The following is a 22,218-nucleotide window of genomic DNA, read 5'->3' as shown; positions in this document are numbered from 1 at the left end:
TTACAGTCACAATACCATATTGAAGCAATGCGTAATATCATCTAACCCCTTCCACCCCTTTCTTGACAGTTCGGCGTCAACGGGCTGTTTTCCTTCAAGTATCTATTCAACTCTTTCCAATCGGTGAGACTCCCGGGCACCCAATTTAACAAGAGACTTCTTGCGCCTTATTGGTCTGATTTGGATCTGATCAGCGCTGATGACCTCTCGGCTGTTTATTACCAGGTAGGGTTGGTGGGGGAGATTGTGGTGGTGGAGATTATGGTGGGGGAGGTTGTGTGTGGGGGAGGTTGTGGTGGTGGAGATTATGGTGGGGGAGGTTGTGGGGGGGGGAGGTTGTGGTGGGGGAGGTTGTGGTGGAGGAGGTTGTGGTGGGGGAGATTATGGTGGGGGAGGTTGTGGGGGGGGGGAGGTTGTGGTGGGGGAGGTTGTGGGGGGGGAGGTTGTGGTGGAGGAGGTTGTGGTGGGGGTGATTGTGGTGGGGGAGGTTGTGGTGGGGGAGATTATGGTGGGGGAGGTTGTGGGGGGGGGGAGGTTGTGGTGGGGGAGGTTGTGGTGGAGGAGGTTGTGGTGGGGGAGGTTGTGGTGGGGGACATTGTGGTGGGGGAGATTATGGTGGGGGAGGTTGTGGGGGGGGGGAGGTTGTGGTGGAGGAGGTTGTGGTGGGGGAGGTTGTGGTGGGGGAGGTTGTGGTGGGGGACATTGTGGTGGGGGAGATTATGGTGGGGGAGGTTGTGGGGGGGGGAGGTTGTGGTGGAGGAGGTTGTGGTGGAGGAGGTTGGGTGGGGGAGGTTGTGGTGGGGGAGGTTGTGGTGGGGGAGGTTGTGGTGGGGGAGGTTGTGGTGGGGGAGGTTGTGGTGGGGAGATTGTGGTGGGGGAGATTGTGGTGGAGGAGGTTGGGTGGGGGAGGTTGGGTGGGGGACATTGTGGTGGGGGAGGTTGTGGTGGAGGAGGTTGGGTGGGGGAGGTTGGGTGGGGGATGTTGTGGTGGGGGAGGTTGTGGTGGGGGAGGTTGTGGTGGGGGAGGTTGTGGTGGAGGAGGTTGGGTGAGGGAGGTTGGGTGGGGGAGGTTGGGTGGGGGAGGTTGTGGTGGAGGAGGTTGGGTGGGGGAGGTTGTGGTGGAGGAGGTTGTGGTGGAGGAGGTTGGGTGGGGGAGGTTGTGGTGGGGGAGGTTGTGGTGGGGGAGGTTGTGGTGGGGGAGGTTGTGGTGGGGGACATTGTGGTGGGGGAGGTTGTGGTGGGGGAGGTTGTCAGGGGCGGTTGGTCACATTGTATTTAAGGCGGCACAAATCCGAATTACAGAATCGAATTTTATTGGTCTAGTTAATTTAACTAAATTTGACCTACTTTGTATGTGTGCGTGTGTGTGTGTGTGTGTGTGTGTGTGTGGAGAGGGGGGTATTGCAATTGTTTGTCTTTATGTGTGCATATGTTTGCATATGTGCGTATATTTGTGTGTGCATGTATGTGCGTGTATGTGTGTGTTTAGAATATTAATGAGACATACTCACAAAAGAGCATCAATTATCTTGTACAAAACGTGTCTGTTAACTTTCACCTGTTCATTATAACGACTCACAGACGCAGCATGTCCTGTTTCCAACTGATTTCTTATATCTACAACGTTGAAAAGTTTATATTTAACAGCATCTGTGACATGGCTATTTGATTCAGAATGTTTCTTCAGTGCCTGAGATATGTGCGCAATATCACTGAATCCTCCTGTTGTCCGTTATAGCATACATCACCAAAAATCAAACAATAAAAACAATGAAGCGTTTTACGGCTTTCAATGGCAGTAAGCCATTCAACATTTAAAAAATAATCATTATTAAATCGGCGCTGTCTCCTCGGTGTGTTAGAAACTAAGTTAAAATTCACTGGTTTGTGTGGACCTAAATCTTTCACCACTATTTTCTCTTGAGGGGATAAGTGTCGGAATCGATTTTCAATTAAAAAATCAACATGATTCATGATTGGTTACAAATTACAGAAATAACTTTTTAAAATAAAATGATTCAAGAAATCTTTCCAAAGATAAAAACAGGTAGGTTTCATAAACAATGACAACAGCGATAAGACATTTTCTCTGAATACTAACTGTATGACACACAACTTTAGAATAATTGAATTTAATAATCCACATTAAATTCCAAACGCAAAGTACTTGTTAACTTCACACACAATCAGCGACATCTTTATAATTATACTATTATTAGCCAATGCACACAATACAAGTTGAGTAGAGATCGTTGGGAGTGTGCGGGGATGAAGGACTCCGTGGGGTCAGGGATTTTTATTTATAGTACCTCGGGGCTCTTCTCGGTGCATATTTTGTTTACTGTTCTTTTTGATATTTAATAATATATTTAAGCAAAACCAACAATGATAAAATATATATGTATTGCCATTCTCTTCATCAGTAAATCCTAGTGAAGCAAAGCCTCTTCTTTCAGTGATAAAACTGATAGGGTTTTAATTTATCCCAAGTAGGACCTCAGGGCGTGCATCGCTAGATTGGCCGTCTTGGCCCAATTATTTAAGCAGTGAAAGACAATAGTTAGTTGGGGAGGGAGGGTGGAGGGAGATTGGGGAGTGGTAACACTAACTTTCTTCAAGGTACAACAGAGTATAGGATAAGGACAGGACGGCCAAACGAAGACTGGCTCATATAAACAACAAAAAACTTCCCCGCACACCACACCCTCCGCTCATTGTCACCCCGCGCAGGCAACGGGGGAAAGATGAAACGTGCCGATTTGACGCCACCTTCGCTGAGCTACGCACGAGTCATCAAATATTATATTCAAAACAAAAAGCAGTATGTGCTAAATTTTTAATTTTATCAAAATTTTAAAATTGAAGTTTTTTGTTTGGTTGACATGCTAATCTACGGAAAATATAGGGCGGCACAAAACAACTTCGCTCTATTGACCGACCGCCAGTGGAGGTTGTGGTGGGGGAGGTTGTGGTGAGGAAGGTTGTGGCGAGAGAGGGCATTATCATCATCATCATCATCATCATCATCATCATGATTAACATCATCATCATCATCATCATCATCATCATTATCATCATCATCATTATCATCATCATCATTATCATTTTTTATTTATTATTTATTATTGGTTGGATGATATCCCATGATCTGTGTCATCCATCCCAGCTGTACTCCAGGAGCACTGACAACACGGCCCTCTTTGATATTGCCAACCAGAAGGTTGTGGACAATAACCCAGATGGTATCGACAGTTACGACGCCACTGTCGTCTTGGTGGTCACGTGGGAAGGGGTTCCACCGTATCCTGCCGAGTCAACTCAAAATGAGGTTCGTCGTACAGTCTCTCTCTCTCTCTCTCTCTCTCTCTCTCTCTCTCTCTCTCTCTCTCTCTCTCTCTCTCTTCTCTCTATATATATATATATATATATATATATATATATATATATATATATATATATATATATCCATCTATCTATCTATCTCTGTATCTTTCTCAATCTCTCTTTCTCTCTATCTCTCTCTCTCTCTCTCTCTCTCTCTCTCTCTCTATATATATATATATATATATATATATATATATATATATAGAGAGCTGCGCCGGTGTTACCAATACTTAGCTTCTATACCAGGACAAATCATTCGTTTGGACAGAAAAATAAATAAAAAACTTACCGCTTACCGTCAAAAGCAGTTTAGATTTGAAGATGCATTTGTTTTCTATCAAAAAACATTCGGTACTGGACAATCCTTGATGAATTTCAAAAGTTGTGTTGAAATTATATCCTAATTTTTTTCATGATTCATTCCTCGCGAAATCGTGTGGGTTTCGTTTCTGTTATCAAGGTGGCCCCAGTTAAAAAAGTTTATTGGGAAAAAGATACGGAAAAAAGTGTCCATAGATAGGTATGCAATTTGGTGCATTAGTGCAGTAAAAATTGGTGCGCAAAATTAGTTCGTAACGGATACGAGACTGTGTGTGTGTGTGTGTGTGTGTGTGTGTATGTGTGTGAGTGTGTGTATGTGTGTGTGTGTGTCTCTTTCTTTTTTTTTTTTTTTTGGGAGTGCCTACGTACACGGTAACGGGGCATCTAGCCTCAGGATCTACGTACACGTAAACTGGTTTACTGTTGCAACACAAGCAATAGATGGTCCTCGCTGTCGTGACCGCACGCGCTCGTGTGTGTGTGTGTGTGTGTGTGTGTTATTTTTTAAAAAATTAAAACAATTTTAACCATTAATGGCGAGATTCGATCTTACACTCCCCAAACTCCAGATCTTAGTCTTAATGTTATCATTAAAAGACAAGCTTTGGGATTTATAGTTTAATTGAAGCCCGAGTCTAAATATACTCTTACTACTGCTCTCTTGGTGAAACGATTTATTCCGCATAAGCAATCTGCAGAAAAAAATCAGTGTCACTGTAAAAGGTTAAAATTTCACGAAGTACGCTCCGTGAACACCGCTGTAACAATCCTTTGATCTACGTCATCAGGCAACCCGTTGTTTCTTTCATCTTTTCCCATTCCCCCTTACTATCCCCCCATCCCCCGCCCATCTCTCTCTCTCTCTCTCTCTCTCTCTCTCTCTCTCTCTCTCTTCTCTCTCTCTCTCTCTCTCTTCTTTCTTATCATAGTGTTATCCCTTCCCCTTCCCATCTCAATGTAAAATGAAAACGTTCTGCTGTTTGCAGATACATGTATGATTGTTTTGTTTTTTCTCTCTCACTCGGCTAGGATTAAAAACCAGGACATCAGGTAATTGGTGTCTAATGCCAATATAGATTCTCTCTTTGGCCAATTTAGTCACGCATGTGGCAGCCCAGCTATTTATTATGTTCTGCCTATACTATAACACACAATAAGTGGGATTTTGGGGGTGGGTACGAAAGAAATCAAGGTCATAAGTAACTGTGCACAAGAGCTGTATAGGGAATTGGTTTCTGGGGGTCTTGCAAATACCAAATATTTTATGGAAAGCTCTTTCGAACTCCAAGACGTCTGGTTTGTTTTGCTATCTTGGAACAAACGAAACAGATGTCTTGATGTGTGACCTAGTTGTCTGATTTTGTGACCTGGATGTGTAAGGTTTTGTGACCTAGATGTATCCTTTCGTGTGTGCAAGCCATGCGGGTAAGTACAGCGATAGCTTGCCAGTTGAGGAAAAGAAAAAAAAAAAGAAGCAGCGTATCTGCATTTGAAAAACAAAACAAAAAAAACTGAAAAAACAAAACAACTTAACCTTTTAAAGGCGAATATCAATCTTACTTGGACCAAAAATAAAATCTTACCATTTTCATCAAAAGACAAAAAACAAATTACAATTTAAAAACTTGAGCTTTTATATAGGGCAATATCCACCCAACGTGCTCAAAGAGCTTTTTTATCAATATTCTTACTGCTCTTATGGTGGAAACATTTATTTTTTCTGCGTTAAAAAATAATATAAATGACGACTATTATTTGAAAACAAAAGAATCAATGTCACTGGAAAAGGGTTAATTGCAGTACTCCTGCATCCTGTGAGACTCCTACGGCAATTGAAGTCCGAGTTGCGATAGTCTGACTGCTCTCTTGGTGGAAAAGCTGTATTCTCCGTTAACAATAATAAAGATAAAAGCAAACTATTATCTGAAAGCAAAAAATCTGCTTTGCTGTTAAGGGGTTAATAACATCTGCCAGCATCGTTGACATGCTCTACGTCACCAAGGTCACAAGCGACACGTCTCCCTTTCGTCTTCATCATGCAACCCCCCCCCCCCCCCCCCCCCTCTCACTCTCACGGTGGTGGTGGCGGCGGATAAAAAAGACCTTTTTTTTCTTTTATTCAATCAACTTGACTGCTGGTGGACCCTAGGCCTCTCTACAAGTCCAAGAAATAATACTCACTTTTTCTCTGATCCAACGAAAATATCTACCCCCTACCGGTCTAATTATTTGTAGCAGACGACAAATTTCTCAAAACGGTCACGTGACACTGTAAAAACAACACAGGAAGTCCACGAAAGCTTATTTACGGCATCTCCTTTGAACCGTGTAAACAACAAAATTTCGTTTTCATTCGACTCAACGGGTCAGATTGGCCGGTATTTTTTAACGAACTAAAGTTCTGAAAAATCAAAATGTTTCTTAGAAAGTTGAAAGATGCTAGTTTTTGAAACAGAGGTAGGTTTTTAAGAAAAATCTTTATATTTTACGTGAATGCATGCTCAAGGCGAGTTGGACGTGCAGCGGAGGTTGATAGGCCAAAGGCCCACCTCTCTATATATATATATATCTTTGCTTGTGAATGATCATCATCATCATCATCCTCATCATCATCATCATCATCATCATTTTTTTCCATCCACAGCGAGTCAGCTTCCAAGTTGCTATTATCTCCGACGGACTCACAACTTATGCCATGCTTGTTTATTCCGACTGCATGAACTTTGACCCTGTGATGAACCGTGTCGTCAACATCGGATACGGTGACAACAACTTTGACACACAGGCCAATTATTACGTCTTCAACACAGTGGCCGGAAACACGGGTAACTTTGATTAATCAATTAAATGAGTCAGTCGAAAGGTGATACTTTTGCATTTTCTGAAAGAATGTGCTCTCCAGAGCATTTTAAACTTTATTTGAAGTAAATTGGGGGATTTTTTTTCATGAAGTTATGGCCAGATGTATGGGAAAGATATCCAGCAACTTTTCTCAAATTTCATACTTTTTCAACTTGACTAGATGTAAATGATATATAGAAGTGATAAGCTTTGATATTTCCCGAAGATGTACAAAAGGGTTGATTTAATCATTTATGACAAGAACTCATTTTGGATAAAAATTGACCTTCTATTTCAACTTGGCAATATCTTAGTTCAAACCTTTTCACCATCCGACTGATTATGTCATTCACTGTAACAAATAGAAATTATTCCAGCCTTCCCACTGGAAAACCCTATCATTTCTTAGTATTTTATTCAACTATTGCAGAATATTTTCGCACATTTTATTGGTGTGAAATTAGATGTAAAAGACTTCTAATTGGCAATAATAATAACATTTTTTGGTGCGCATGAATACAAATCCAACGTTTTTCTTTCTTCGGTCAAACTGTCATTCAAGCAGCTTTTTCGTTTTTTTTCCTTGGGCAAGATTATTAATTAACCACCCCCCACCCCCAATTTGCTCACTTGGACAACAATGGATGATTCCTGTTGACATCAGACATCTTGTTCGATGAATTATCTATATCTCCTTACAGGCGTCATGTCTAGTCTTATTATTATTATTATTATTATTATTATTATTATTATTATTATTATTATTATTATTATTATTATTATTATTATTACTACTACTACTTTTTTATTATTATTATTAAGTGTTACTGTTTGACAGAGGGGGCCCCCTGAGAACGTTTAACCCTCTCCATACCACCAATAGGAAAATCGTCACATTCGTTACGATAAAACCGACAATTTTCTCGTTCTCATTTCTCTTGGACATCAACAAATTTAAAGAAATGCTTTGATTTACAGCTATAAATACTAAACACTGTGTTGTGAGCTCACTCGTTACTTTTTTGGTTGAGTAAGAAAAGTCTATTTAATTTTGTGCTGAGTGGGTATAAATTTCCGGGGGAAATTCTAAAAATAACCGGTAAGGAGAGAGTTAATGGAAGTTGCGCGGACGAGAGACGCATGCGCACAACCAACATGACGTTCTCTCTCTAATAACTTTTCCGCAGGTGACGTCACAGACTATGGGTGACGTCCAATCAAGGGACGCTACTCTTCCGCTAATCTCATTCCCTATTCTTTTCCAGGAGAGAACGGTTACTGGATGTTGAAGATCGGAGAGGCCGAGAATTATCGAGCCCGATGCCTCACCTGGGTGTACCAGACGCTTTTGCAATATACCACTTTATTCATCGCCTTCAAAAATTTCGAAATCCCGGCTTGTCACTGTAGAAGATCAGCCGTAAGACAAGACGGTTTTTGGCTGGAGTCCAAGGAAGAGGTGGACTGCTACGACAATGTGGCCAACAGATTTGGACAATATGGCCGAGTGAGTGACGCAATGTTGTTGTTGATTTTTTTTTTTTGTGCGTGTGTGTCTTTTTTTTTGTTTTGTTTTGTTTTGTTTTGTTTACTTGTTCTCTGTGTATTTTGTGTAAAACAACTTTGTCAATCTGGGTTTTATGCTGAGCTTTTATATAGCGCAATAATCAATTTGCGCACAAATATGACGTTTGGGATTAATTTCTATTCGCTATAATAGCCATTCTATACAATTTCTTACATTGCTATAGTAAAGACTCTATACAATTTCTTTCATTTGAGAAAAGCAAAAGTGTTATTTCACATCGTTTTATTGATAAATTCACATATAGAGATTTGATGATTCATCTCGTCATTCTCATGTCTGGAGACGATGGCTTGAATGAAATATGATGATGGTGATGGTGATGATGATGATGATGATGATGATGATAATGATGATGATGATGATGATGATGATGATGATGATAATGATGATGATGATGATGATGATGATAATGATGATAATGATGATGATGATGATGATGATGATGATGATGATGATGATGATGATGATGATGATGACGATATTGATGATGATGATGGTGATGGTGATCTCAAATTTTTTTCAAAATTTAAATACCGTTTTGATAACACGAGTAACATTAAAAATTATATAATATAAAAGCTCACTTAAAAAAAAAATTCAACTCCCGTTTTAATTAAGACGAGTAACATGTAAAATGGATCTGTTAATTCCAGAGATGCTGCTATCGTGGCAACACCCTGGAGACGAGGATCAGCCGTGCCGGCGGCCTACAGATGTACACCTACTACCACGGTGACCTTGGGAATCACGAGCGGTGGGACACGAACCCCAAGAAATGGTGTTGTCATCGATCGGCGGGCCTGTGCAGACTTTACTACCTTTATAGGCCGACCAGGAGGTGTATTGGAAGACGAAGGAGCAGGCGAGGTGGGTGATGATGATGCTATGCTGATGCTGATGATGATGATGGTGATGATGATGATGATGATGGTGGTGGTGGTGGTGGTGGTGGTGGTGATGGTAGTGGTGGTGATGATGATAATAATAATCAAATAACAATAATAACAATAACAATAATAATAATAATAATAATAATAATAATAATAATAATAATAATAATAATAATTATAATATTAATAATGATAATAATAATGATAATGACAATAATGATAATGATGATAATGATGATAATGATGATAACGATAATGATAATAATAATGATAATAATAATAATAATAATGATAATAATGATAATGATAATGTCAGTATATATATATAATATATATATATATATATATATATATATATATATGTGCACACACTCACACACTGACATTATTATCATTGTTGTTGTTGTTGTTGTTCTTCTTCTTCTTCTTATTATTATTATTATTATTATTATTATCATTATTATTATATTATCATTATATATATATATATATATATATATATATATATATTATATATATATATATTACACCTCTAAACGACCTACCTGATGAATCCAGAAATTCTGGACGAAACAACGTTGTTGGAGAATGTGTAAAAAAAGGTAGGTGAGAATAAATTACATAATATCTGTATATATATATATGTATGTATATATATATATATATATATATATATATATATATATATATATATATATATATATATATATATATAAATATCTGACCCTCACTCTCGCCACCCATGTCCATCACTGTCCTTCTCAGGTCGGGCTTTCGGTGACCCACACGTTCAAACCCTGGACAGTCACCAGTACATGTTTAACGGACACGGGGAATACCATTTGATTATCATTGAAGGTAAACGACCCACTGATCAAGAATACATCAACTATCGACTACAGGTAACTCTCACATTTTATGTGCGGCTATGTGGTTAGTGGAATGGCACTCGCTTTCGGATCGGAAGGTCCTGGGTTCGGGTAATTCTGGACAGAGCACGATCAAAACTTGGGAGAACAGCTGGAAGCATGAAAAAGTGGGGGCTGGTTGAAACTAGGTCGTGTACATGTGGTTGCCCAGAGCAGACGATGGATCACATCCTTAGAGATTGCCAGGATGGGCCCAGCTGCCTGACCATGTTCGAGCTCATACTCCAATATCTGGGTGGGAGGGGGGGGGGGGGGGGGGAGGAAAATGTAAATACATATTATAGATAATACAAAGCTTTATCTGATACTGTTTTATACTCACTTTTTCAGATCTTTATCATACACCAGGGGCTATGTAGTCTAGTAATATGACACTCGCTTCCGGATCGGAAGGTCCTGAGTTCGAGCCTCGACGCATAGTTGAGTCCTCCATGGAAAAGGCTCTTTACTCACATTTTCCCACCGTACTCAGGTGTAAAACGAGTACCTGGCCATTAACAGTGCTGTCTCTGTCCTTTAAAAAATTGTAATATCGCCCAACAGGCGTCGTCATGTCCTGTCCTACTTGTTAAGTGTTGCTATTGGCCAGGGACCCCTTGGAAATCGCTTTGAGCTCGTTTAGCGGATATTGTATATAAAATGAGCTCAATTTAAATTGATCAAAATCAGAAAAATTATATTAAGAACAGGTCGCACGTTCGAGAGTGTTTGCCAATATGAGAGTCATTTAAATCGATCGATATATGAAGGACGAGTTTTCTGACCAAATTTTCAAACATGGGTTTTTTCAGAGTACGGCAGTATACTAGTTTATAGATGACGTCACTCTGGTCATCGTTATTGTTTTTTGCCATCCGCGTTTACGAGTAATTCTCACTAAACTGTATTAACCAGACTCTAAACGATCAAGGTTACACACAGTTTTGTGTGTTGGTCCGTTATAATTCCGGATGGCAATGTTGTGAGCTTCTTAACCAAGTGTATACTATCTATATGATGATTGCATAGTCTTTGGAAAATTGACGTTCACAATAACGGGAGGAAAAAGAAGAAGAAGATCAAGAAAGCGATGGTGGTGGTGGAGAAGAAGTATTATTGCTCGGCGCACAGTTGAGTCCTTGGAAAAGGCTCTTTACTCACATTCTCCCACCGCATTCAGGTGTAAAATGAGTACCTGGCCGTTAAAAGCGTTGTCTCTATCCGAAAAATTGTTATATCGCCTATCAGGCGTCATGTCTCGTCCTACATGTTAAATGTTGCTGTTGACCAGGGACTCCTTGTAAAGCGCTTAGAGCATATTTAGTGGATACTGCGCTATATAAAGCTCAATTGCTATCATTCTAATATTATTGATTGTTCTCCTAGGCTCGAACATGTCGTGCTTACAGCGCTGACGGGAACATCACTGATGCCACCATTTGGTGTGCCATTGCAGGCATCACCACCAACGGAACAACCTTCAGTGCTGCCTTGGCCAATGGCGGTAAGTGCATTTTTATCACAAATATATTTTTAAAAATATTCCCTTTATTCATCTCCAAGGGTAAATTTGTAGTAGTAGTAGTAGTAGTAGTAGTAGTAGTAGTAGTAGTAGTAGTAGTAGTAGTAGTAGTAGTAGTAGTAGTAGTAGTAATCACCACCACCGACACTGGACAACCATTATCAATTTTTTTTATTCTACCCACACATACATACTCTCATACACACACAACCCCACAAACACCAACACACACACACACACACACATTCACACAACATTTCTGACAGCACTATTTCACTCAAACCCAATCCTCTCCCCCACCCCCACCCCCCACCCCGCCCCGCCTTCCCCTCCTCCCCCTCTCTCTCCTGCCAGTTTTGGAAGTCTATTTGAACGGAGAGGACTATTCGACCAGGTACGCCAATGACCCAAAGTTCCAAGCTGTCGTCGGTGACATTTCCGCTAGAAGGGAAAATACTTCCGTTATCAGCTTCTTTGCCTCAGAAAGTAAGTTTGTTCTAAAAATACAGAACAATGTACTTAATATAAAAAAAGAATATAACAGCTTCAAAAAAGATAAAACTACCAAACACGGAGCTTTTCGGGCACAAAACCCATCTTCAGCCAACAACAACAACAATGAAAATATCAAATACATTATGTAATATAATTTTTTTTAGCTTTTATATCCAATTTTGTTTAATACTTTTTCCAGTTCACATCATCTAGCAGCTTTGTATCACTTTGTCTTATATAAAAAATCAATGAGAGTAATATGGATAACATACCAACATGGTGTTTAGAGGAATGTTGAGGCTATCATGGACAGACAGGTATACGAACGAGGAAGTGTTGGAGAAGGTGAGAAAAGGAAGAAAATTGATCGATACCATCAGAAAGAGTTACGGTTTCTGGGACATGTGTGGAGAAGAGACGGAATAGAAAAGTTGGTAACATCTGAGATGATCGAAGGAAAGAGACCCAGGGGAAGACAAAGAATGACTTATTTAAATAACCTAAGAATGGCCAAATGTGATTTTAAAAGCAACACAGATTTCATGCGCACCGCAGAGGATCGTGATTCGTGGAGACAACTGACCGGCAACGTGTTCAAGAGCACAAGCCACGATGGATGATGATGATGACCATACATGGGCAATATCCACTAAACTTGCTCCTGGGTGGGGTTCCTGACCTCCCATAGTGGGCAGGGAGGGACTTGCTATGTCTTCTATCCCCTTATAGCTGTTTTCCAACATGCTTTCTGTCTGTGTATTGGGATGAAATTACTTAGTTTTGTCCTGGCCCTGGCCGGATAGCCTAGCTGGAAAGGAAACAGTCAGATTTATATTTAGGGTTTTGGGAGATGATATTTTTTCCTTGTAAATCATCTCCCTGATTTGCATGTATTGTTTTTGTTTTACATATGATTTGTAATCATTTGAGTGTGTTCCTCTTAGTGGGGACCTGTGCTTGTGTCAGGATGAGACTTTTAGGTGATCACAAACTAAGTACTTAGATAGTGTGCTCCTGGAATCTACATCTGTTTCCTATTTGAACCAATTCCCCTTTGTCTTACATTTTCTTAGGTGCTTTAATTGTAATTCTAGAACTTTTTACTATCCCATTTTCTTCGTTTTTACTGGCGCTGATATGACCTTAATGTGTTGGAAGCGCCTTAAAACCCTTAAAAACCAAACCAAACATTAAACGTGCTCAAAGCGCTTTACAAGTGGTCCCTGACCAACAGCCACAGGTAACATGTAGAACGAGACATGACGTCTGTTAGGCGATATTACAATTTTCTTCTCGAAAGAGACAACGCTGTTAATAGCAAGGTACTTGTTTTTACACCTGAGTACAGTGAGAGAATATGAGTAAAGAGCCTTTTCCAGAAAGGATTCAACTATGCGTTGAGGCTCGAACCCAGGACCTTCCAATCCGGAAGCGAGTGTCATACTACTAGACCGCATAGGCCCTGGTGTAAGATAAAGATCTGAAGAAATGAGTATAAAACAGTAACATACAAAGCGTCGTGTTACCTAAAATATGTATTTACATTCTCTTCTCCCTCCCCACCCCCCAGATATTGGAGTAGGAGTAACACAAACTGGGAACCTTCTAGATTTTTCGTTTGACGTCAATTTGGACTACCAGGGCATGGCCAAGGGACTGCTGGGTAATTTTAACGGTAACATCAGTGATGATTTTGTCGAACGAGACGGACAGGCCATTTCAATCAACTCATCCCATGCTAGAATATTCGACTTTGGACAGACCTGTGAGTGTTCATTTTGTCTATGGTAACTCTTTCTTCTTCTTCTTCTTCTTCTTCTTCTTCTTCTTCTTCTTCTTCTTCTTCTTCTTCTTCTTCTTCTTCTTCTTCTTCTTCTTCTTCTTCTTCTTCTTCTTCTTCTTCTCTATCTTTTTCTATCTTATTATTTATTATTATTATTATTATTATTATTATTATTATTATTATTATTATTATTATTATTATTATTATTATTATTATTATTATTATTTTATTATTATTATTATTATTATTATTTTTAAATATATTATTATTATTATTATTATTATTATTATTATCATTATTATTATTATTATTATTATTATTATTATTATTATTATTATTATTATTATTATTATTATTATTATCACTAGTATTATTATTATTATTATTATTATTATTATTATTATTATTATTATTATTATTATTATTATTATTATTATTATTATTATTATTATTAAAAAGTTACATTAAAAAAATATTTTATTATTATTTTTTTTTTTACCATCCCTCACGCCATCACTATTATCATCATCATTGTCATCATCATCACCATTATTATTATCATCACCATTATCATCGGACATCACATTACAAATCTAATTTCATTGTTATCCATGTTTAAATCCTCAATCCTTTTTTTTTTCTTTTCTGTACGTCAGGGCAAATCAAGGCGAGCGAATCGGCGTTCACGTACAGACCGGGAAAGAAGGCCGAGGACTACCGGAATGCTACTTTCCGACCAATCTTCTTGGATGAAGCTACTCCGGAAACCAGGAAACAGGCTGAGGATGTGTGCGGTGGACCGGGCAACCTGGCCTGTATTTTCGATTTTGTAGCCACCAAGGATGAGTCATTAGCCAAGGCAACGAAGGATGGACAAGATTCGTTCAAATCCGACGAGAACGATTTGAGTAAGTTGTTGTTGCTGTTGTTGTTGTGTGCTGTGGTGATGGTGGTGGTGGTGATAGTAGTAGTTGTAGTGGTGGTGGCGGTGATGTTGGTGGTTGTGGCGATGATGATGATGATGATGATGATGATGATGATGATGATGATGATGATGATGATGAAGAGGAGGAGAAATTGTATTGAAAGAGAAGTAGGAGGAAGTATGAGAAAGAGGAGGAGGAGGAGGAAGAGGAGGAGGAGGAGGAGGAGGAGGAGGAGGAGGAGGAGGAGGAGGAGGAGGAGGAGGAGAAGCATAAGGAGGATTGGGAGGGCAAAAAATGGGGGGGGGGGGGGGGGTTGGGAGGAAAGAGATTGTAAAAATAATGCCGATTTATATATATATATATATATATATACTTTGTTTAACAACGATATTTACTCTACTGTCTGTCTATTTCTATATTAACTTGAGCTTTGAGCTTTAATAAAGCGCAATATCCACTAAACGTGCTCAAACGATTTACAAAAGGTTCCCTGACCAACAGCAACTTGTCAACATGAAGAACGAGACATGACACCTATTAAAGCGATATTACATTTTCTTTCGACAGAGACAACGCTGTTGAGGGCCATGCACTCAATTTACACCTGAGTATGGTGAAAGAATGTGAGTAAAGAGCCTTTTCCAAGGACTCAACTATGCGCCGAGCGAGTGAGGCTCGAACCCAGGTTCTTCCGATCCGAAAGCGAGTGTCATACCACAAGACCACATAGCCGCACTAACGAATGAGTGAATGAAATCCATATATTTTGCTGTTTCGTATATTTGACATAATCAGTTGGGTGGTGAAAAGGTTTGAACTGAGATATTGCCAAGTTTTGTTAGAAGGTCATTTTTTATCCAAAATGAGTTCTTGTCATAAATGATTAAATCAACCCCTTTCGCACATCTTCGGGAAATATCAAAGCTTAATTTCACTTCTTAATATTTTTTACAGCTAGTCAAGCTGAAAAGTATGAAATTTTAAGAAAAGTTGCCGGATACCTTTCCCATACACCTGACCATAACTTCATGAAAAATCACCCGATTTACTTCCAATAATTTTGTTAATGCTCTGGGGAGAATATTATTCTTTCAGAAAATGCTAAAAAATAATTTAATTAAAAAATAAAAATCCAAAAGTTTCACCTTCCGACTGATTATGTCATGGACTGACACTATTCTATACACACTTCCTCTTTCTTCAGATAACGTGGCGCCAGTCATCTCCGAGGAGCAGGTTGTCCTCAATACCACAGTTGGAGAAGAATCCACTTTTGCCGTGAATGCAAGCGACGCGAATGGGGATGCACTGACATTTGTCTTCATGACCAAGCCCAGCGATGACATTTTTACATATGAGATCAAAGACAACATCTTGACCGGCAAGCTGACCCTCAAGAATCTCAGCAACGTGGCGATAAGGTACGGGTGGTTGGTGTTGATGCTATGCGTTTAGGTAAAATATTAACAACGACTGTCAGCCGGATATACTGTACCAACACCCAAAATTATGTGTGAGGCCTTGAACGATTATAAGCTGATTGATATAATTTAGTGAGAAATAATCACCAACACACGCGGCTGTCTGAAAACAATAACAAAGAGCTGAATGACGTCATTTTCTTTCCTTCTATAGGGATGGCGATGGCGGTGGTGGTGATGATGGTGATGATGATAATTATGATGATGTCTATGATAATGACGATGATGATGATGATAATGGGTAGCAAACAATTAATTTCGTTCATTTCACATGATAGAAACCGGGATAAACTCCTGCCCCATGGGTCTGAAGGCCCCAGAGCTGCCTCCTTGAAATTTCAAAAATTCGTAGTTTTCAGGGGAAAAAAGAAAAAAGTCACTTTAAATAGCTTTTAGAAATAAATTATTTGCCATCAGCATGATCCCAAAATACCCCCAAAGACCTGTATATCGGTTCTAAGGAACTAAACTTTCCTTTTCAACAAAATTTATTGAATGAAAAAAGCAAATTTTGTGCTGTACCTGGAGACAAAAATTCGTATTTCCACGATTTTTTTCGTAATACTAGGCAGGTCTGGAGGACTCTGAAGGACCACTGATATAGATAGTATGCGCTTGGCTAAGATGGTCACAACCTTGCCATCCGGAAATTTGACGGACCAATCACGAGATGGCGTTCATTGTTGTTAAACAAAAGCCGTCAGCCCTCGGGCTATAACTATAACTAGCCTATCACAGGATTATTTTAATGAAGTTTTAGACAAAACAAGCACACTTCAGTATCGTACGATCCTCTACGAATTAAGCGAGGACGAGAGAGACGCACGCGCAAAACCATTTTAACGTTCTCTCTGTAAGGTGACGTCCAATCAAGGGACGCTACTCTTCCGCTAATCTCATTCCCTTTTGTTTTTTTTGTTTTTTTTCAGTATCTTTGTGAAAGACGCTAAGAACGCCGAGTCTGAGACTAATGTGGTCACAATCAACAACTGTGAGTGCGCTGTGAATGGGACGTGTAACTACGATGAAACCCGGGATACGAACGACACAACCGAGTATTATACGGTGGCGTCCTGTAAATGTGATGAAGGATATACTGGTAAGGAACTTAAACCTAAAAATTGTGGCAGAATGGAGACTCTTACTTGTAATCCAGAAATTTTTAAGATGGTTCAAAAAGAGACGAGACAAACTGACTCGAGTATTCAAAAAATACAAACAACACTCATGAAAAGCTTATGCGCCATGACGATGTGTTTCGAAAAACTGACCAAAATAAATATAGAGTCAGTTTGTCAACAGGATATAGACTCCATCACTAATTCCTGTGCAGATTCCGTGGCGTTGTTAGCAGACGGGTCACACAGCCTGGATTTACATAGACGACAGAATTTTAAATCTGAAGTAAAATTGGAATTCTCGTCATTGTGTTCTGAGCAGTATCCATGCGAGGACTCTCTTTTTGGTAAACAACTGACAGAAAAAGTCAAAGATGTCTCGGAAACCCTGAAGGTTTCTCAAAGAGTCAATCGTGTCAAACCATACCAAAGACATCAAAACAAGCCGTTCTTTTTAAAGAAAAGGTTATCTTTTTTAGACGGGAAAAACCCTGTGTACAACAACAGGGGAAAACATTACAAAAACAACAACAACAACAACAAATACCAGAACTTCAGCAACAAAACTCGACAACAGGGTCGTCGCAACAAACCATATTAAATGTAAGTGAAGGAAACGATTTAGCTTTAGGTGGTCGAACAAGGCATTTTATTCATAATTGGGAAAAAATCACAGAAGACAAAATAATTTTACAATGTGTCAAAGGCTGTAAAATCCAATTCATTTCTCTACCAATTCAAAATAAAATTCCCTATCAATTGAAATTTAATGCACAGGAAACCATAGCATTAAGGGCTATAATTGGAGAATTATTGAAACAAGAAGTAATTGAGGAAAGCACTGTTGAAGAGGGAGATTACATGAATAATATTTTCTTAAGAGAGAAAAGATCGAATAACAACAAATACAGACCCATTCTTAATCTCAAATGCTTGAATAAAAATTTTGTTAAATTTACTCACTTCAAGATGGAGGGACTAACTACGTGCCTTAATCTTATGCAACAAAATTGCTACATGGCATGTATTGATATATCCAATGCTTTTCATAGCATTCCAATGCACCCCGATTTTACAAAATACTTAAAATTTATGTTTGAGGGTCAAGTTTATAAATATATGGTTTTGCCTCAGGGGTTTCGAGATAGCCCAAGACTGTTTACCAAAATTTTAAAACCAGTGTTAGGTTTTTTGAGACAAAGAGGTTTTTTGTCTAGTGTGTACATTGATGATTTCTATCTACAAGGCTCTAATCATAAAGCATGTCAGGAAAACGTTATAATTACGAAGCAACTTCTGACGTCGTTAGGTTTTGAACTCTCTGATAAATCTATATATGAACCTACGCAAAAGCTATTACATTTAGGTTTCATTCTAGATTCGACACTGATGAAAATAAGTTTAGGTGAGGATAAAAGAAATCATATCATCCAGATGTCAAAGAATGTGATGAGTCATACCTCCCTTACAGTAAGGGAATTAGCAAGATTAATTGGAGTCTTTGTGGCTAGTTTCCCAGCGGTTGAATATGGCCCGCTATATTATAGAGAACTGGAAATGCTTAAAATCAAATCATTAGAGACAAATTATAATTTTAATAACTATACCACTCTTAATGAAGAATGTGTACAAGAAATACAATGGTGGATTAAAGAGGGAGTTTATAGTGGGAAAATGATTTCTCATGGTAATGCAGATTTCACTATTCAAACAGACGCATCTAGTTATGCATGGGGGGCAGTTTTCAATGATAGAAATACACACGGCATGTGGACAGAAGAGGAGTCTAAACTCCACATAAATGTTCTCGAAATCAAAGCAGGGTTGTTGGGTATTCAGTCCCTATGTGATTTTAAGAATTGTCATATACAGATCCAAATGGATAATCAGACTGCCGTTTCATACATTAATAATCTTGGGGGTACACATTCTAGACTTGTTAACTATTATACTAAACAAATCATCTTGTGGTATAAAGAAAGAGGAATCTGGTTGTCTGCTTGTCATATAGCTGGAAAATCAAATATAGCTGATTCACACAGTAGGAAAGTTAGAATTCATACAGAATGGAAATTACACCCAGAAGTTTTTGATAGGTTATGTGAGAAATTTGGATGCCCTGAAATAGATCTGTTTGCTTCTCGTGCAAACAGACAATTACCTATATATATGTCCTTTTATCCCGATCCTGAAGCCTGCGCCATTAACTCATTTCAACATAAATGGGATACTTACGGATATATCTTCCCACCATTTAATCTTATCTCCAGGATTCTCAGGAAAATCCAAGAAGACCAAAGTACAAAGATATTAATGGTCGTGCCACATTGGACAATAGCCCCTTGGTATCCAAAACTTATGGAAATGATGTGCCTTCCTCCTCTTTTTCTGAAGAAAGCCAAAAATGTGTTAATTTTACCATCAAACCACTCAGCAGTACATCCATTATACCCAAAACTCCAACTGATGGCATGTGTGTTATCAGGAACAATTTCAAAAGACAAGGGTTGTCCCGACGAGTTGTCAAGACTTTAATGAAAGGCTGGAGACCAAATACTGTTAAACAATACAATGTTTACCTTAAGAAATGGATTGAATTTTGTTCTGATAAACAGTGGGATGTCGAGGAATATAGTGTTTCACACTGTCTAGAGTTTTTATTACACCTTTCTAAAAAAGGACTTTGTTATAGTGCAGTTAATACTGCTCGTTCTGCATTATCTTGCATTTTCGACCAACCTTCCATCGGAGATGATAAAAAAATAAAACGTTTGATGAGAAGTATTTTCTTGGCTCACCCAAGCAAACCAAGATACACCAAAATTTGGGACGTTTCAATATTGTTAAATTTTTTGGAAAAATGCTCACCTTGTAAGGAATTAACTTTACAAATGCTCACTTTCAAACTAGTCACATTATGTGCCTTAGTCACTGGACAAAGATGCCAAACCATTCACTCGTTAAATTTAGAAGAGTGTCATATTACACAAACTCGGGCCATCTTTCATGTTTCTAAATTATTGAAACATAATACCCCGAAAAATAATGAAAATTCCATAGTATTACCGGGATACCCATCTAATAAACGATTATGTGTTGTAACATATTTGCGAGAATATATAAAACGAACTAAACCGTTTAGAAATTCATCTCAACTGTTTTTGAGTTATGCATGTCCACATAAACCGGTAACTAAGGAAACAATCGGTCGATGGATTAAATTGACTCTTATGAAGTCGGGAATAAATACAAACATATTCAAAGCACACAGCACCAGGGCTGCGAGCACGTCAGCTATTACTAAAGATGTAGATATTTCTGTCATACTTAAGGTAGCAGCATGGTCTGGTCAGAAGACGTTTGCTAAATTCTACAATAAACCAATTGTAAAAGATGATGGGACTGCATTTGGGAAAGCAGTGTTACGGAAAGCACGTTGATGTGAGTAATTTATCCTTATTATGAACATAATTATCAGTGTCTGGATTTAACAACAGGCTGATAATGAAAACACCAACGACCAATTACAGTAATTTTTACTGAAATCATAATATGGCACCTTGTTACTCAGTGTCTGGTGGAATCACAGACTGAGTTATATTTAATACCTCATTGACAATCTATGCAGTGTCTGGCTTAGGACACAGGCTGCAAATAGATTAAACATGATTAACCTGTGTCTGAATTTAGTCACAGAGTTATGAATGTATATCATAACTATCTATGCAGTGTCTGGCTTAGGACACAGGCTGCAATAGTTTTGAAAAACTTTTTACATACTGAATGAAAGTAGATATGGAACCTCATGGCTTAGGACATCGTTCCTTTTATCATAGGTTTTAACGTTTTAATATAGCATAATGAAAGAATATGCTTATAATTGTGTATGTCCGTTTATATATTGGATCGCTACAATAGCTGTTACGGCTTTAAAGTCTCGGGCAAGGCCATATGAATATTCATTGGGTCTATAAAATTAGAAAATTAAACGAGACTTACCTGTAAGTTGAAGTTTGATTGGGATTTTATAGACCCAAGAATATTCTTAGGCCTTGACCGCCCTTCCCATTTTATCCCACCCCATGAATGTATACATCGTTTTGCAAAATTGCAAATCAATTTGAGGTCTTTTAAATTAGATAATTGATGGTAACAGCTATTGTAGCCTATTAGCTTTAAATAGTGATTGCGCATGTGCAGGGACGCTTTCTCTCGGTCAAGGCCTAAGAATATTCTTGGGTCTATAAAATCCCAATCAAACTTCAACTTACAGGTAAGTCTCGTTTAATTTTCTAATTAAACGGTGCCTGTGTACATGTGATATCTTGGTAAGGAACAACAATAACAACAACAATAACAACTACTACTACTACTACTACTACTACTACTACTACTACTACTACTACTACTACTACTACTACTACTACTACTACTACTACTACTACTACTACTACTATTACTACTACTACTACTATTACAACTACTACTATTTCTCCTACTCATCCCCCTTTTCCTCCTCCTCTTCCTCCTCCTCCTCCTCCTCCTCCTCCTCCTCCTACTACTACTACTACTACTATTACAACTACTACTACTACTACAACTACAACTACTACTACTACTACTACTACTACTACTACTACTACTACTACTACTACTACTATTACTACTACTACTATTTCTCCTACTCATCCCCCTTTTCCTCCTCCTCTTCCTCCTCCTCCTCCTCCTCCTCCTCCTCCTCCTCCTCCTCCTCCTCTTCCTACTACTACTACTACTACTACTACTACTACTACTACTCATCCTCCTCCTCCTCCACCTCCTCCTCCGCATCATCATTATCACCATTGTCATCATACTTTTCATTCACCACCACCGCTATCCATTCCGTCCACCAGGCGATCGATGCGAAGAGGACGAAGACGGATGCAGCACATCCCCATGTCCAGATGGAACCAACTGTA

At 38.8% G+C, this 22,218-nt stretch overlaps 1 protein-coding gene across 1 annotated transcript in view; it reads left to right on the top strand.

The window, feature by feature from the left end:
• Positions 1 to 22,218, top strand: part of LOC144957635 (uncharacterized) — a 77,120-nt gene that overhangs the window by 10,508 nt on the left and 44,394 nt on the right. Inside the window, exons 9-21 of the mRNA XM_078888980.1 lie at positions 70 to 225; positions 3,167 to 3,328; positions 6,350 to 6,530; positions 7,812 to 8,053; positions 8,788 to 9,001; positions 9,790 to 9,926; positions 11,319 to 11,436; positions 11,809 to 11,940; positions 13,520 to 13,714; positions 14,389 to 14,640; positions 15,863 to 16,079; positions 17,069 to 17,238; positions 22,153 to 22,218. The exon at positions 22,153 to 22,218 is cut by the window's right edge and continues 102 nt beyond it. Of these exons, the coding sequence (XP_078745106.1) occupies positions 70 to 225; positions 3,167 to 3,328; positions 6,350 to 6,530; positions 7,812 to 8,053; positions 8,788 to 9,001; positions 9,790 to 9,926; positions 11,319 to 11,436; positions 11,809 to 11,940; positions 13,520 to 13,714; positions 14,389 to 14,640; positions 15,863 to 16,079; positions 17,069 to 17,238; positions 22,153 to 22,218 (2,242 nt within the window). The remainder of the gene's footprint in view (positions 1 to 69; positions 226 to 3,166; positions 3,329 to 6,349; positions 6,531 to 7,811; positions 8,054 to 8,787; positions 9,002 to 9,789; positions 9,927 to 11,318; positions 11,437 to 11,808; positions 11,941 to 13,519; positions 13,715 to 14,388; positions 14,641 to 15,862; positions 16,080 to 17,068; positions 17,239 to 22,152) is intronic.

Source organism: Berghia stephanieae, chromosome 12 (assembly GCF_034508935.2).
Source record: "Berghia stephanieae isolate SIO BIC M18660-M18661 chromosome 12, UCSD_Bste_1.3, whole genome shotgun sequence".
Lineage (NCBI taxonomy): Eukaryota > Metazoa > Mollusca > Gastropoda > Nudibranchia > Aeolidiidae > Berghia > Berghia stephanieae.
This window is presented reverse-complemented; position numbering and strand designations above follow the sequence as displayed.